The 18,823-nt window shown below is 42.0% G+C and overlaps 1 protein-coding gene across 10 annotated transcripts in view; it reads right to left on the reverse strand.

Moving 5' to 3' along the window:
- Positions 1 to 18,823, reverse strand: part of RYR2 (ryanodine receptor 2) — a 373,600-nt gene that overhangs the window by 75,584 nt on the left and 279,193 nt on the right. For all 10 annotated transcript variants that reach the window (XM_044419812.1, XM_044419847.1, XM_044419795.1 and 7 more), the window contains 5 exons: positions 16,763 to 16,855; positions 15,581 to 15,751; positions 7,365 to 7,424; positions 1,597 to 1,731; positions 408 to 443 (listed from right to left, as the gene is read on the reverse strand). In XM_044419812.1, the coding sequence (XP_044275747.1) occupies positions 408 to 443; positions 1,597 to 1,731; positions 7,365 to 7,424; positions 15,581 to 15,751; positions 16,763 to 16,855 (495 nt within the window). The remainder of the gene's footprint in view (positions 1 to 407; positions 444 to 1,596; positions 1,732 to 7,364; positions 7,425 to 15,580; positions 15,752 to 16,762; positions 16,856 to 18,823) is intronic.

An 18,823-nucleotide genomic window follows, 5' to 3' on the forward strand; every position in this document is an offset into this window, starting at 1 on the left:
TGCAGTTAGCAATAGGGAGAGACACAGTATTGTTCTTTATACAAAAATGAATTCTAGTACTTCTAAACACCTGCTAATGAGAACACCTTTAAAATGAAGAAAGAATGCAGTACTTGATTCTGATTAAAAAGAAATGCAATGCACTAAAGACATATAAAGGGTTGTGAATACAATAACTTAATTAGATAAAGAAAAAATGTGTACTACGAAACAGCTTTCCGTGAAAAACAGACCACGTGCTGGAAATTCTCAAACATAACATAAACAAACAAGCATGTTATTAGAAAACATGTTAACTGAAATGTACGTTAGCAACCAAACATAAAAATGGGTAAAGAAATCTATTAACAGGTCAACCCATTATGATCCTAATATATTAGCAACATGTGAAGATATTCTGTACTTCCCATTCTGAAAAATTTCCGGCCCCGATTAGAGAATTTCTGGAAGCAAAAAAAAAAAAAAAAGAAAAAAAATAAAAAAAAAAAAAAAAAAAAAAAAAAAGGAAAGCAATACATGAAGCAACAAATGAAAGATCAAAATGATGCACTTTATGAATACAGATAAAAGAAAAGCCTTTGCAATTAAGTTTTCTGGAAAAGATTAAGCTGTGATGGTCTTTGACAGAAGGCCAAACTGCACACTACGTTAAACTTGTCTCTTGGAATGCTATGAGTAATTTTTAGAACTGTATATAGCAGCCACTGTGAGGCCTTACCAGGACCACCATGTTTATGTACATACAGAGATTAACCCTTTCCTGATGTAACACAGTTCCAATGGCCTACTCATACTGAAGCTGCTCTTTGGCATGGAAGTGAAGACATTGTTGAGGGAATCCCACTAAGGTCCAGTTAGCGGGATGAGGAGCCTCCTCTTTAGTTCCCTTTTCACTGGAGAAATTCCAGGTGAGTCCAATCATCTGCAAGATCCAGGAAGTGTGGAAAGAACTGTTCTTCTGTGACAATCATTGCTGTTGCTGTTGTTTTAGCACCAGGAAGCTATTCTGTGGCTCAGCTGAGTAACTATGCTCCCTTAAAAAAGTATCTGAATGTAATACCATATTAGTAAGTATAGAAGTGTAAGTTCCCAACCTATTGTGACTGAGGGCCTGGGGTGAATGTGTTGCAAAACAGAAGATGTGCTGATTGAGTGACCAGGTTATCATACTAACACACTAACATCAGCTGGGCCTGTATCCACACTGCAGTGTATTGCAGGAGCATCATTTCTGATCTCTCCCTGACTGGCAGTTGCAGTAGCATAAACTACATAATGGCAGTGGTGTGTGTTCATTTCAATGCCAGCTTCTTCCTCCTTTCTGTCATTTTTTCCATCTCCTCTCAGGCTGACTGGCCATATGTTACTGCAGGCACACTGCCAGAATAATACTAGACATATCTCCCACCTGCCATGGGCACAGGATTGCTCAGTTAGAGGATATGAAATCATGTTCTATCCATTTTGGAGCTATGTACCAATGCAGATAATTTCTGGATTTCCCAGACTCTCATAGTTTCAGAGTGTGTACAATGAAATGTGTGCAGTGTCTGCTTGGTTGTTCTAAAACATCAATATGTTAAAAAGATATCTAACCTGTTCCAGATGAAAAAGCACATTAGCTATATCAAGGACCCGTTCCACTGTCTTTTCTGGATCTGAAGTAACTTCAGTCCTGTTTGGTAGATCTTTGTACAGGGCCACTTGCCACCTAATGGCAGGATCTTCAAGCTGCAGGAAAAGAAAGATTTTAGGAACACTGTAAGTAAAGCAGTAGGAATAAGACAAAATGTCTAGAAGCATCAACAACCATGCTTCTACCCAGAACTGGGAGGGACTAGCATGACTTTCCCTGGTAAAGACTTGTACTTGCTTTTCCCCTTTGAAATGATTGACCTTGGGTAAGTCATCCAGCTGCTGAATACATGTTGCAGGAATTGCACTGCCTCCTCAAATCGGGGCAGCAGAAAATGAGCTTCCCTCCCTAGAACTTTCTCTTGAAAGACCCAAGTGCAGTAGCATCATTGCATAATTCATTTGAAAACAGTCATGCAAGGGTATATATAATTCAAATAATCTGCTATGTAGTTGCAGTATTCTTGAGGTGCATGCAAACGTTAATTTGTATAAACTGATATCTAGTCAGGAAGCAACAGTATCAACTAACATTACCACTAAAAAATACAAATTATGCCTTATTTATTTTGATGTAATTGTTATTTACAATCCCATAGCCTAGAAAGAATTCTGGGAGGTTTACAATAAAATACAGTAAGATAAACAGTACATTCCCCTCCACGGATCACTGCCTTGTCGTGGCGAAGGGGCTTGTGTAGCTCAATGAAGCTATGAGCTATGCCGTGCAGGGCCACCCAAGACAGACAAGTCATAACAGAGAGCTCTGACAAAACGTGATCCACTGGAGAAGGAAATGGCAACCCACTCCAGTATCTTTGCCATGGAAACCCCATGGACAGTACCAAAAGGCAAAAAGATACGATGCAGGAAGATAAGCCCCTCAGGTCGGAAGGTGTCCAATATGCTACTGGGGAAGAGCGAAGGGCTAGTACTAGTAGCGCCAGAAAGAATGAAGCGACTGGGTCAAAGCCGAAAGGATACTAAGTTGCAGATGTATCTGGTGGGGAAATGAGAGATCGATGCTGCAAAGATCTATACTCCATAGGAACCTGGAATGTAAGATCCATGAATCAAGGCAAGCTGGATGTGGTCAAACAGAAGATGACAAGACTGAACATCGACACCTTAATGAACATCGACTGAACTAAAATGGACAGGAATGGGTGAATTTAATTCAGATGATCATCAGGTATACTACTGTGGGCAAGAATCCCTCAGAAGAAATGGAGTAGCCTTCATACTCAATAAATGAGTAGGAAGAGCAGTACTGGGATACAATCTCCAAAATGACAGAATGATCACAGTTTGAATCCAAGGTAACCCATTCAACATCACAGTAGTCCAAGTCTATGCCCCAACCACTGGTGCTGAAGAAACTGAAGCTGACCAGTTCTATGAAGGCCTACAACACCTTCTAGAATTAACACCCAAAAATGATGTCCTTGTCATCATGGGGGATTGGAATGCTAAAGTAGGAAGCCAAAAGATAACCAGAATAACAGGCAAGTTTGGCCTTGGAATACAAAATGAAGCAGGACCCAGGCTGGTAGAATTTTGTCAAGAGAATACGATGGTCATAGCAAACACTCTTTTCCAACAACCCAAGAGATGACTTTGAACATGGATATCACTAGACGGTCAACACAGAAATCAGATTGACTATGTGCTCTGCAGACACAGATGGAGAAGCTCTATACAGTCTGTAAAAACAAGACCAGGAGCTGACTGTGGCTCAGATCATGAGCTTCTTGTTGCAAAATTTAGGCTTCAATTGAAGAAAGTAGGGAAAAGCACTAGGACACTCAGGTATGACCTAAATCACATCCCTGATGAATATACAGTAAAGGTGACAAATAGATTTAAGGAATTAGATCTGATAGACAGAATGCCTGAAGAACTATGGACGGAGGTTCGCAACATTGTACAAGAGGTAGCAACTAAAACCATCCCAAAGAAAAAGAAATGCAAGAAAGCAAAATGGCTATCTGAGGAAGCTTTACAAATAGCTGAGGAAAGAAGGGAAGTGAAAGGCAAGGGAGAAAGAGAAAGATGCACCCAATTGCAGAATTCCAGAGAACAGCTAGATAAGAATGCCTTCTTAAATGAACAGTGCAAAGAAATAGAAGAAAACAATACAAAAAGGAGGACCAGAGATTTCTTCAAGAAAATTGGAGAGATGAAGGGAACATTTCATGCAAAGGTGGGCATGATAAAGAACCAAAATGGCAAGGACCTAACAGAGGCAGGAGAGATTAAGAAGAGGTGGCAAGATTACACAGAAGAACTATACATGAAAGAGCTTAACATCCCTGATAACTACGATGGGGTGGTCATTGAATTGACCTCGAGTCAGACATCCTGGAATGTGAAGTCAAATGGGCCTTAGGAAGTCTGAGCAACAACAAAGCTAGTGGAGGCAACAGTATTCCAGTTGAGCTATTCAAAATTCTAAAAGACGATGCAGTAAAAGTGCCACACTCAATGTGCCAGCAAATCTGGAAAACTCAACAGTGGCCACAGGATTGGAAAAGATCAGTTTACATTCCAATTCCAAAGAAGGGCAATGCCAAAGAATGTTCAAACTACTGCACCATTGCATTCATTTCACATGCTAGCAAAGTTATGCTCAAAATCCTACAAGCTAGGCTCCAGCAGTATGTGAACCGAGAACTACCAGAAGTACAGTGGCAAGTTCTTAAAGAGGTGGGAGTACCAGATCATCTTATTTGTCTCTTGAGAAACCTATATGTGGGTCAAGAAGTGACAGTGAGAACTGGACACGGAACCATTGATTGGTTCAAAATTGAGAAGGAGTTCGGCAAGGCTGTATACTGTTGCCCTGCCTATTTAACTTATATGCAGAGCATATCATGAGAAAGGTGGGCTAGATGAATCACCAGCTGGAATTAAGATTGCTGGGAGAAATATCAACAAGCTCAGATATGCAGATGATACCACTCTAACGGCAGAAAGTGAAGAGGAACTAAAGAGCCTCTTGACGCGGGTGAAAGAGGAGAGCACAAAAGTTGGCTTGAAACTCAACATTAAGAAAACTAAGATCATAGCATCCAGTCCTCTCACTTCCTGGCAAATAGATGGGGAAGAAATGGAGGTAGTGACAGATTTTATTTTCCTTGGCTTCAAGATCACTGTAGACGGGGACTGCAGCCAAGAAATTAAAGATGCTTGCTCCTTGGGAGGAAAGCTATGGCAAAACTAGACAGCATACTAAAAAGCAGAGACATCACCCTGCCAACAAAAGTGTGTATAGTCAAGGCTATGGTTTTCCCAGTTGCAATGTATGGCTGTGAAAGTTGGACCATAAGGAAGGCTGAGCGCTGAAGAATTGAGGCCTTTGAATTGTGGTGCTGGAGAAAACTCCTGCGAATCCTGTGGTCTGCAAGGCGATCAAACCAGTCAATTCTAGAGGAGATTAATCCTGACTGCTCTTTAGAAGGCCAGATACTGAAGACGAAACTCAAATACTTTGGCCACCTAATAAGAAGGAAGGACTCATTGGAGAAGAGACTAATGCTGGGAACAACTGAGGGCAAAAGAAGAAGGGGACAGCAGAGGATGAGGTGGCTAGATGGAGTCACTGAAGTAGTTGGCGTGAGCTTAAGTGGACTCCAGGGGATGGTGGAAGACACGGAGGCCTGGTGGAATGTTGTCCATGGGGTCACGGTGGGTCAGACACGACTCCACGACTAACATTAGCAACAAACATTACATTAATAAAACAATAAGTTTCCTGGAACCTGAACTGTGCGAAGTAATATATGGTGGGAAACAGCCATCAATGTGTAAAAAACAAGATGTGCAACCACCTTGAATCTGCCATACTTCTAGACAGGGTTCCTGCAACAATGAGTACCTCCGCTTTCTGAACCAGTTGCAGTAGTTCCATTAGTGGAGCCAATTTCTAATTGATTCATAGGCAGCTAGTTGGCTGTCAGTTCAACTGGCATGAGTATTGTACAAGCTAGACAGGTATTTCAGAATGCAGATGTGTATCTGAATGTACATCCAAATGTGTATCCTATTGGAAAAAAACATTTGGATGCACATTTCATTGTATCTGATCAAGGCTCAACTTTTCTAATGAAATGTAAAGACAGGGGAAATGAAAACTGAAGACTCCCTGGTAATAAGAAGACATCACACACCCTTAACTCTTTTTGGTTTTCAATTGAGGTGTCATTCCCACTATATTTGAGCCTTCCGCTACTCCAAAGTAATGGGACACTGTAACCAATTAAAGCCAACTCATTTTTAAACATGAGCATAATAGTTAGCTGCACTTGTGTGCCCATCATTTTATGGCATTTTTTGTTATGCAGTCTTTGACACACTTGACATTTGAGTGCTTGACATTTTGGAACCTAAGTTGATATGCTTGGAGAAAGCCTTTGATGGCTTGCTCTTCATCTATGTCAAAATAAGTTTGTTCTACAAGTTTCTTGCAGTAAAATAGATGCTACTAAGATGTCATGCATGCAAAGGGAGAGGAGAGGAGACACAGGAATGAAATGTACACTACAATATACACAGGACAGTTAGCTTCATCATGATGGAGTATCACAGCAAGATTCATTTGACAGCATATCAATTAAGCACTGGTAGTTAGAATGAAGAATACTGGAAAGAACATGACACAGATGAGGTCATCAAGTGAAACTTAAATGGGTCACATTGCTTATTCTTTTAAACAGAAGTGCTACTGTAAACCAGTATTTTTAAGAGAATTAACACACCTCCACAAGGCAAGCAAAAGTTCTGGACTTGGTTAACACTGTTAACAAGAAAATTCACAAACACAGAAGACATTTATATGGTAATATACACTAATTGTTTAAAAAATCCCAGCAAATGGCATTGGAAAAATAGGCAGCTGGAAACTCCAGCGTGAACATAAACTAATTTCAGGCATCAGTGAAAGCCTATTACTATAACAGTCACTTTTGCTTGTGTAATTGGTGATTATAGCATTTATTTGGGAGTGAGTGCTTTATTTCAGTATCATTAAGTCAAAACTAACAATCATGCTACATGTCTAATTGCACACCACAATGAATTTCATAACCAGTTTACATAAGCAACAAAGAGTCTTGTGGAGCTTTAAAAACTAGTCACAGTTTCATCAAACCTTCTGAAATTCACAGGTGCCAGAAAGTGTTTACATATCCTGAAAATTTTAGGACTACTGGGCAGAGGAATAATGTGGTCATATAAGAAAGAGATAATGCTTTAAAAATAAAAAAGAACTTGCAATGACCCAGACATCTGTTCATGAAAAGCAGCCTTTGTTGTGATGATAGTGGTAGAGTTTACAATTTACAAAACACCGTCAAAAGCCTTATTGCCTCCTTCTTCCAGGAGAAATAAAAGGAGTTTAGGATGCTAGTTACTTCTCATATTGTACTAATTAAGTTAGACAATTGAGCTCCTGAGATAACATGGGGAGTGAAAGATGGCAAAAAAGAATGATTACAAGTATGTCAGTAGCATGCTATGAATAGAAAACTAAACTGGACATTCTTAAAGGACACAAGTAAACCGTAACAAAACAAAAGGTTACTTCCTATGAAATAGGAGACAAAGGACAAGCAGTCTAATGCCATGTAAAATGACCCAAATACACAGACAGTGCTTAAAAACTGACATATCTAGAATAGCATTTCAAAAGCAAATACAAAAAAGAAAAATTTATAATACTTTAAAACTACCTTTCCCTGTAAATGAAGGTTGTTACGAATAATATCTCGAACTTCATCCTCAGTGTCTTTCTGTTAAGAAAACAGAAAAAATATTAGGTACATTTTAGTGCAAACATGTAAATGAAGCTCAGTAAAGACATTATTAAAGAGATATAAAATACATTTGTTGTATTAATGCATATTTGCTAGTAGTCAGGAGAGAATCACAGGTTTCTCAAATGCACTCCAAATTGTGGTAGGACAAAATACTATAGGTTGTGAAAGACAGCTTGTAATTTAGGATTATTCTATTGCCACTATCTGGACCAGGATACACAAACACCCCATTTGCCTCAAAAACAAATCAGATTTTGCAAGTATTTCCTTCAAGGACTCATTACAATTTAAGCCTTAAAAAGAATGCTCCAAAACAGAACTGTTCTTTGGTTCACACTTTAAAGGGCTGCCTGTGGGAAAACTGCTGCTGAAAGGGCCAAAAGCTGACCTCCACACAGAGGTGGAGGGACTCTGCAGAGTCAGGTGAGCCATTCCCTCTCAGCAGCAACTTTCCCACAGGAAGCCATTCAAAGCAGTCCATATGCAACCGCATGGTATGGTGTATTTCCTCCTTTTCCTAATATCCTCACAAGTCTAACAGCTAGAGATTTAGTTTGAATTGAACTCCCACTGAGATCCCCTTTTCATGGAAATTAGGGACATGTTCTAAGAGCAAAATATATCATTTGGCTTTTCATGCATAAGCCTCTTACATTTACCCTAATTTAAAGGGTACTTAGTTTTAAACCTTATTTCTTATTTAAAGCAGACATGAATTTACTTGCCAGGCTGAGTTAACGGTACACAGCCAGAAGTAGAATACTGACCACTACTACTTTCTTTGCTCTGTAACTTAACATGTATATGCAAACAGAGTCTGAAGAGGTTGTATTACTTTGGCAGTCTGACTGAAAATGAATGTTTTATTACCAGAAAAATATCTCTGTCCTATATTTATAAGTAATATATCCTGTTGGGTGGCATATACGGCCTCTACCAAGAACAGCAGCAAATGAAAATGCTTCCCCTCAGCTCTCAGACTGAGCCCAGAGACTAAAGCTCCCACACATACCCCTGCTCTCCAAGCCCTAACAAGTGAAAACTATATATAAACAAACAAAAATAATCATTCAAGAATTGTCATTAGTATGGAAGCACTAAAAAATAAAACCACAGCGTGAAGACGAAACACCAGGACATCCCACTTGCTCCAGAGTTTCTTGATCATGCTCTCAACTTTTCACATCATATTCTGCAACTTTTTCTTTAAGCAGGTGTAGAAAGAACCCCCGCCCCACATACTCAGAATCCCTCAATATGGAAATTTACATCAAGTTCAAATTTCCCCATCTCCAGTGAGTCCAGGATAGGGCAGTCTTTATTTCTGGGATTATGGGAAAATGCTCCTATAGTATGGTTGTACTTTCTCATTTTCTAAACATCAAAGAAAGCAAATGAATTGATGAGATTGGACCTAGTGAATGTATGGAAACAGATCACTGCCATATACACTAAATCATGCAAAAAGACTTCTGATGAAGGAAAAACATCTGTCTGGACTATCAGAAGTAGAACTCCTGGAAACCAGAATTAGTTGTTCAACAGCTAAGGACATGATCCTGAGTTCACAGGACTAAGAGATTGTCTACCTTTCTTTCTCAATTTGACAGTGGGATTTTGGCAAAGGAAAGCAAGACAGTCTCAGTCAGAGTCATGAAAAAGTAAATTCTGAAAATAAATGTGGTATATGGGGAAGAAGTATGAAAAGAGTTCCCGCTATATGCTGCCATGATAGCAACTACAACTAATACTTGCTGAGATGCAACTTTTATTTATTACACAACTCTGACTGAAGTAGTCCAGTTCTTACACAAACACCTCACCGTTAACAACAATCTACACTACATAGATATACATTAGGTGGAACACAAGTAAAAATAGTGTGAAACACATTGCTTTGGCAACATTTATTTATTTGATTGGAGAATGCCTATGAAAAAGTTTATTCTGTCTCATTGAAGAACCCCATCAAAATCTGGTCTGTTGAGGCAATCTTATTTCTATTATGCAGGTTGCTTGAAAAAGAAGGTAAAAGACACCATGATTTTGAGAATGATATTGCTAACTTCCTGTTGGAGACTGAATGATTTCATGCCATTCTGCTGAATGACATATGATTTTGCCAACATCTTGCCCAAATGGGTGGAGATAATGTGGTTGTCTTCAGTGCCCACAAGTAAATGCTTTCTTTCCTGTGGTAAGCCATCCAAGGAATCCACTCATAAAGCCAGGATGCTTATTTTTAAAAAGCTAGACATTAAGCCTAAAAAAACCTCTCTCTTATGGGTATCTTACACTGAATCTGGTAAAAAATGAGACACCAATGTAGTGATGATACCCAAGCATGATCCGTGACTGTGTTTGCCTGCAATTGCAAGCTGGAAGACAAAAGTAGCTAGTTGTGTACTCATTAGTATGTTGGACTAGGGCTCAGGAAATCCAGGTTCTAGTCCCCACCAGCCCATGAAGTTTACTGGGCAACTTTGGGCCAAACACTGACTCTTAGGCTCACATACTACAGAACTTTGTTGTGAAGATAAAAATGGAGGAGGAGGAGGAGGACTGTACCCTGGATTCTTAGCAAGAGGATAAAAGGTGAAATATTGAGTGGAACAATTAATCAAATGATTAAATAGTCTCTGAGTGGCCAGTTAGAATCTAAACTAGTTAGTCTTAACAGGACAGCTTATACCTAGCAATTGTCCTGGCAGTATTACCTCTACCTGTACCTATTGTTTTGGTCTATGTCATGGGTCCTCAAACTACGGCCCACGGGCCGTATCCGGCCTGCCATTCCATTTATCCGGCCCAACTCAGAGGTTTTGGACTCGCTCAGAGAAAACAATCTGCGAGTGAGCAAGCCACCACCTTGTCAACCCATGCCTGCCGCTTTTCAGCTGGCCCCCTGTTGAAAAAGTTTGAGGACCTCTGGTCTATGTCACAATCTTCAATGAAGTCATAAATATGTCCTTTTGTCACAGGTTGAGCATTTCTTATCTGCATCAGAAGAGCTCCCTACTAGATTAAAAATGAAACACTTGTCATAAAGATAGGCACGGCAAGCCTTAATTAAGATGAGGCATAATTTGTTGCAGGTCAAGGGATGCTATAAATGCTACAGAAACTTTCGTAAACACCCACAGGGCTGAAAAAATAACTGGAAACCTCTACTGGAAATATTTGCTACTACACACATCTTCATATAGATGAAGGATCTATAGATACCAAGCAAATCTGAACCCTTGTATCACTCCAGGTACACTAATTCTTTATGCAGTACCTGAGCCATTTCAAGTTTAAATGGGCTGAATGTTGCCCCAGATACCATTAATTAACCACTGAGGACCACTGGGACAGATTTCTTTGAAATCCAGCAGATGTCAGAGTACTGAAATAACTTGGGTGTGTTATGGACAAAGACCTAATCCCTGTGGACTTGCAATGAAAGAGCTCTTTGCATAACACAGCAACAGCTGCTAGGTAATGCAAGACACGGTCCTTGGAGGCAGTTTTGTGTACCCACTGATCTGATATTGAGTTTACTCCAGTGCAAGATGCTAAAAAGTCTCATTTTTACATCAAGAATCAGACTGAAAATTTGAGTGATTTCATAAAACACCTTCTTGATCCCTTTCTTCTTGAAGGATGCAAAAATAGTCTGTGGGTTGCATAGAGACATGTGGGCAGCTTTCTTGAAATGGAATAGGTTTTTTCTCCTTAAAATTCTCTCCTTACAAGAGATTTATCTTTGTACTGCACACCCCTAGAAAAAAAGGAATAGTATAACAGACATCCAAACTTTAAAGATACAGCTAATACCTCTAAGGCCCTTCAAAAAAATATCCAGCTTCATAGTGTTTCTGAACCCCTTCCCCACAGGAACAGCCAGATTTCTAGCAAGCACAACTTCTGCAGTATCCACTTTGAAAACCAGAAATAATTTGTTTTCAGGATCATTATATAACGTATTTGTGTCCTTGTGACTCAAAGGTTTATTTGGGTTTCCCTGGAAGGCACAGGACACCCCCTGCTACTGTAACTGTGGGGCGATCCCAGCAGCTAGTAGGGAAGAAGTGTATTCTGCTGGACTCCTTGAGAGGAGGCCAAGCAAAACAGAACCTATCCTTGCTACTGCCAATGCCACTGCTGGTTGCCAAGCAACTCTTCTTTGCTCACATCAGCAGTGCGTAGCCTGTGACATCTGTCATTTCAGCATTTTGGAGCATCTGCTAACCAGGCAAGCCTGAACTCAGAGCTGAAGGGAAACCCCCCTTTCTTGATGGCCTTCTTGCTGGAGGACCTGCCTGCCCACCAAGAGGAGATAAGTCTTGGACAAGAATGCTCCACTCTGAAACCAGTGAAGAAACTGCTGTTAAGCTTGAGCTGAACACACAACTCTATATATTGGTCTCCTTCACCAACAGTTTCCTATACATAACCATTGTTCTTTCTGCGAAGAGGACTATTTGCCTCTTAGGCAGAAATAAATATCTAGTGGTGGCTAGACCACTTTCTAACAATGTGTAGAAAAGGGCAATTCTTGTCATATAAAGGGAATGATGATAGCAGAACATAAATCTCATCGTAAGAATGTAACAATAAGCTTGCAGGATCACACAGTGAGTTCATCCGGTCAACACCAGCTTCATGGTTTCTATGATACCTTTTTGGAAGCCCAAAAGCAAGGTAAGAAAGCAATAACCATCTCATACTGCTGCTTTTAAAGAACTGGGGCACATTAATTGATCATTTTTCTGAACAAAGAATATACTGCCTGAAGTTTCTGCACCTACAATTTTGTTTTTGCTTCTACATTTATTTCAATAAAATCAAAATCTCAGGACACAATGTATTTATTTATTTATTTAGTAAGCTTCTATGCCGCCCCATTCGCCAAAGCCTCGGGGCAGCTCACAACAATAAATAAATACATATTAAACATATAAAAACAATGTAATTGGAGACGTCCTGGCCGAAGATATAAAATCAATAAATAAAGCTAACAATTAAAATGATGTTTAAATAAAAAGGTCTTGGCCTGGCACCGAAAAACAAATAACAACGGTGCCAGGCGGACCTCTCTGGGGAGCGCATTCCACAGATTGGGAGCCACCGCAGAGAAAGCCCTCCTCCTAATATCTTTCACGAAGCGTTCCCAGAGAAGGGCCTCTCCTGCTGATCCCAAGGAGTGGGAGGGCACGTATGGACGTAAGCGCTCCTTTAGGTAGCCAGGACCCAAGCCGTTAAGGGCTTTATAGGTAATAACCAACACCTTGAATTGGGCCTGGACTTCCATGGGGAGCCAGTGAAGCTGACAGAGAACTGGAGTCATGTGAACATAACGCCCAGTCCCCATCAGCAGCCTGGCAGCTCTATTTTGTACCAACTGAAGTATCCGGACCGTCTTCAAGGGCAGCCCCATGTAGAGCGCGTTGCAGAAGCCTAGTCGGGAAGTTACCGATGCGTGTGTCACTGTCGCCAGGCAGTCATTCTCCAGGTAGGGACACAGCTGATGGATCAGCCGAAGCTGAAAGAAAGCGCTCCTCACCACCGCTGTCACCTAAGCTGCAAGTGAAAGCTCTGGGTCGAGGAGCACTCCCAAGCTGCGGACCTTGTCCCTAAGAGGGAGTGCAACCCCATTCAGGACAAAGTCAAGGTCCCCTTCCCCGAAGCCTGATCCGCCTACCAACAGGACCTCCGTCTTGTCTGGACTGAGCTTCAGTTTATTGGCCCTCATCCAGCCCATTACCTCAGCCAGGCACTGGTTCAGTACAGCCACTGCCTCACCTGGATTGATAGAAAACGAGAGGTAGAGCTGGGTATCATCAGTGTACTGATGATTCCACAGCCCACACCTCCTAATGACCTCTCCCAGCGGTTTCATGTAGATGTTAAATAGCAAAGGGGACAAAATCTGCCATGGTGCAGAGTCATAGTCCCCCAGCATCACCTTCTGGAATCGGCCATTGAGATAGGAGCAGAACCACTGCAAGGCAGTGCCTCCGACCCCCAATCCCACTAGCCTATCCAGAAGGATACCATGGTCGATGGTATCGAAAGCCACTGAGAGGTCCAGGAGAACTAACAGGGACACACTCCCGCTGTCCTTCTCCCTGCACAGGTCCTCGTACAGGGCGACCAAGGCAGATTCAGTACCGTACCCGGGTCTGAAGCCGAACTGAAATGGGTCCAGAAAATCAGTTTCATCCAAGAGTGCTTAGAGTCGTCTCGCCATCACCCGCTCCAACACCTTGCCCAAAAATGGGATGTTGGCCACTGGTCTATAATTAGTGGCCATCTCTGGATCCAGGGACGTCTTCTTCAGGACTGGTCGAACTACTGCCTCCTTTAAAGGGCCAGGTACCCGGCCATCCCTTAGAGAGGCATTGACAACTCCAGGATCCAGGTCCCTATCCCATGCTTGGCTTTGTTAAGTAGCCAAGATGGACAAGGGTCCAATAAGCAGGTGGTGGGATGTACTTGTCCAAACACCTTGTCCACATCATCAGGCTGCAGTAACTGAAACTCATCCATCAATTTTGGAGCAGACGGCGACATTGGTATCTCCCCAGAAGCCTCTGGGTCACTAGTGGAGTCCAGCTCGTGACGAATCTGAGCGATTTTCTCTCTAAAATGCTTGGCAAAGTCATCACAGCGGGCCTTCGAGGGTGGTACCGGATCTTTCTTAGGGCCAGGATGAACCAGCCCTTGTACCACCCACCGGACGGCATTGTGAGGAGGCAATGGAAACGGAGAAGAATTTCTTTTTTGCGGCCTTCACTGCCACAGCATAGGCCTGATAATGGGCTCTTAAGTGTGTTCGGTCAGATTCATCCCGTGATTTCTTCCACCTACACTCTAGACGTCTCCCAACCCACTTCATTGTCCGCAATTCAGGTGTATACCAAGGGGAAGAGTGGGCTCTGACCGGCAGGAGAGGACGTTTGGGAGCGATCGAGTCAATAGCCCTGGTCATTTCCCCATTCCATAGTTCGACCAGAGCATCAACAGGAGCACCGGTCTTGTCAGCCAGAAACTCCCCCAGGGCCTTCAGGAATCCATCCGGATCCATCTGGCTCCAGGGGTGGACCCACACAATCGGGTCCGTGCCCTTACAGAGGGAAAGGCTGCTCTCAAGCACAAACCTCACAAGGAAGTGATCTGACCATGACAGGGGTGTTAGATACAAATTCCTTACCCTCAGACCACCCTCTTCCTGCCCCATCGAGAAAACCAGGTCCAGAGTGTGTCCACGTTCATGGGTCAGGCCTATGACATGTTGAAACAACCCCATGGCCGCCATGGAGGCCATGAAGTCCTGAACCACCCCGGCAGAACAGTCTCGGCATGGAGACTGAAGTTCCCCAGGACCAACGTCCTGGGAGCCTTCAACACTAGGTCCGAGACGATCTCCGTCAGCTCAGGCAGGGAGTCTGTTGGGCAGAAGGGTGCACGGTACACCAACAGAATCCCCAATCTGTCTTGGTCACCCAACACCAAGTAGAGGCACTCTAGCCCCGGCCTCGAGGGAACTGGAAGTCCCGTGAGGGAGATGGAGGCTCAGTAAATCAAAGCAACCCCACCTCCCTTCCCCTCCAGGCGTGGACGGTGCTGAACTAGATACCTGGGCGGGCACATTTGAGAGAGGGCGACATCCCCCCCCTCTCCCGCCCAGGTCTCTGTTATGCAAGCCAGGTCGGCCCCCTCATCCACAATCAGGTCGTGGATGAGGGACGATTTGTTGTGGTTCGACCTAGCATTAAGCATACATGGGAGAACAAACATGCACAGGATTATGTTAAGAGATTTGATTCAGGAGCTTTAAATTCTTGACAAAGAATGGTCTCCAACCCATTCCAGCACTCTATGTCCTGCAGTGTGTTTGTTTAAAGGTTTTGTGTCCTCTGACATCCTCATTCAAATGGCAAGATAAATGCTCTGGGCCCAGCAGCATTTTGTAGGAATGGGAATGCAACCTTTTCTCCTACTACCAGTCCACTGTGGGACATCTCACAATATAATCCATTTAAAGAATTAGAGTGGAAAATTAAAGTGGAAAGAATCAGAGTGTAGTCGTAAGAGGAGACAGCTCACCTCTCTGCCAGGTTAGATCTATAGCGTTTACCTACCATACTTAATCTGTTTTTCGCAAGTGCAATTAATTCTTGGTCACCAGGAGCACAAATATTTAGCCCAACAGGTAGCAATCTTTTTAAAGCTGCCACAATAAGAGAGGTCTGTGTAGAATAACGGTCTCCTTTCCGCTTCATTTTTTTCCTTTCCTGATCTGAAACAGCTGCCTGCAATATGGAAGATGGAATTCATTTGCAAATTGCAAAATAAGAAATACGGTCATCTATCTCTTAGGGGATTTGAGCCCAAAAGAGGAAAACTCTGACTGTGAATCACTTTGCATATTAAATTCTTTATATCAGTGATGATGATGATGACAAAGTTCTTCTATTTCCTTCTATCCTTCTGATGCACCCTCTATGAGACAACCTTTTAATCATCTTTTATTTGCATTTAAACTGAACAGATAAAACTTCCCATTGTTCTACATGCTATTTCTCTACTAGTTTACTACAATATCATTGTTTTGCTCAGATAATATTTTGCCCTTTAAGAAATGCTCTTATTAATATACTTTTTCCTCTTTGTCAGAAAGTTTTTCATGATATCTTACTGCCCATTTTATTCTGATTTAAGAAATAAAGGCTTACCATTGCAACAAATCTCAGGCCTACATATTTTCTGCATGTTTTGCTGCAATCTTTAGCTAGATTACAACTCTAAATCTGCACATTTTGTAGGCTCTCGAATGCAGTTTGGACATAGCTTTTTATCTTTTGCTCTGAAAGGGTGCTGAAAACTACAGCAGAAACTGTATGTAATTGCACTGGCATGCAAAGTAACCCCACGTAAGGGGTTAGTTTCTTAAACCCAATACCTTTTGTCTAAAAGTCAGAAGCAGAATCATTGGTGGCCCCATTATATGGTGTTCTCAAGATCTGCAGGCTTATCAGGACTCTGCAGTTTAGCATAAGCAATCCTGCATTGGGGAATTGGTGTGGGGAATTGTTCCAGCTACAGAGGCTGGATTGCCTTCTGGGTTCCTAGTCAAGGATTGGATAATATTAGGGGTAAGCCCTGCCTGAAGACCCATCCCTTCCCTGGAACCCCACTCCCTGCCTTCAGAGGAGTCCCTTCTTCATGAACAGAGAAAGCGAAGTCCCCATTGAAACTTTCCATAAAAGATTTTCAACAATATGTGGAAAAAAATAATATATGAGGTCTGTAGTTTTCTATACCTTGGACATCTTGGACTTGGTATCAGTAATAAGAAAAGACATATTGTTGATTTCATTCTGCACAACAAAATTCTGTTCTTCTCTTTTAAAATTCTGAAAAGATATAAATAACATTTTAACAAAATGCTAATTAAGTATTACAAATACATTCTGCAGCTACCCATTGCCACAATCCCCTCCTTTGCCTTGCCTCTCATAATTCTTAAAATATTATAAATATGTAGGAACAATGTGTAAATAACAATGTAGTTTAAATATGTAGTTTAGTTTAAATTCATTATATATATGAAAACTGGTTCTCATTGTTCACTTTTTTACTTTGTTTTTTTCACACTTAATCCTACAGAGTCTAGTTGTTAAAAATATTAACATTTCTGCCTGCAAAGAAGTGGAAACTCAGGAAGGGGATGCGCATTTACATCCAAAGAGTATGTAAAATAGGGCCAGCATGAACATTATGATGTGGATTCCAAAGCACCTTTGTATTAGCTGTGTCTTCTGCTTCCTGAAGAAATCTCCTTTGGCCATTTGTTTCACACATCTTTGTGTGCACTGGGCCTTTTGTTTTTGTCTATTAAATCTTTTTAAGATTAAAAAAGGAAATGGGTCTTACTGAAAGGAAAGCCAAATAACAGAACAGGGTGGACTGCACTTAAAGCTTACTTCAGTGACTGTAACTTATTTGTAAATGTGAAAAATTTAATGCGCGCGCGCACACACACACACACACACACACACACAATTATGTTAGGTGGTGGTCAATGACCCATTTATACAGTTTACATATTCCATTCACTGTGGCCATTCCAGAATAAATGACCTTGCTGTATCTTTCCAAATCCAATAACAAGGGGATGATAGAGATTTTAGAATTTCATTCAGGAGTTAGAGAAGGTTTATTACAGCCACTTAATTATACAGCATGGCTATTTAATAATTTACAAATATTTTAAACAAAGGTTTACAGCAAAACAACAATGCATACACTAAACATGAATTCTGCTGCTTTTCTATTACTCAGAACATGCAATAGATAGCATTATCATCTGCAGATAACTTAGATATCTGTAAAATCAACATGCAATTCTTTGGAATATGACACTGATGACACACTGCTGCTGCTGCTGATAGTACTACAGCTTTCCTTTTTTAATTTTCGATTCAGAAAATCCTATACAGTTTGTATTGTAGGGGTTGTTTGAAAGCAAAACAACCTTTGACAACCCTAGAAATACGAAGATCCTGCTGGAATCCAGCTCTCCTGGGCTTGCTGGACTTCTTTCCTGCCTTGGTCCTGGCAAGGAAGTGAGCTGAGCTGAAATAAGTCTGCAAATGCTTGCGAACACTAGCAGGTGCACTTCTTTGAGCAAAGTACAGTGGTACCTTGGCTCACAAATGCCTTGGCTCACGAACAAATCTGGTCACGAACAAAAATTACTGAAATTGTTTTACTTGGGTTGCAAACACTGCTTTGGGTGGCGACCAAGATCGCAGTCATCTCCCCCCTCCCCCCGGTGGGGAGATGGCCATGATTGCATTTCCATTCGTGCAGGGAAGGCGTCCGTGATCAGAGGCGCGCGGCTGCACTAAAGGCGGGTGCAGCAGAGCAGAGCCGCGGAGGAGATTGCTGAGAATCCGCTTGACATTCATGCAGCCACGTGCCTCTGATCACGGACGCCTTTCCTGCACGAAAGCAACTGTGATCCGTGATCAGAAGCGCACGGCTGCACTTAAGAAGGGTGCAGCAAAGCAGAGCCGCACATCCATTTGTCATTCATGCAGCCACGCACCTCTAATCACAGATCGCAGTTGCCTTTGTGCAGGGAAGGCCTCCGTGATCAGAGACATGCAGCTGCAGGAAAGATGGGAGCAGCAAAGCAGAGCCGCGTGGGAGATGGCTGAGATTCCGCCTGTCTTTCCTGCAGGAGCGCACCTCTGATCAGGCACGCCTTTCCAGCACGAGCGGAACTGTGATTGAGGCCATCTCCCCACCCCCAGCGCACCATTTGTGGCCATCTCTCCCTCCCACCCCCATGCACCCACGATCACGCCCATCTCTCC

Source organism: Varanus komodoensis, unplaced genomic scaffold (assembly GCF_004798865.1).
Source record: "Varanus komodoensis strain SLA01 unplaced genomic scaffold, ASM479886v1 scaffold1, whole genome shotgun sequence".
Classification (NCBI taxonomy): Eukaryota; Metazoa; Chordata; class Lepidosauria; order Squamata; family Varanidae; genus Varanus; species Varanus komodoensis.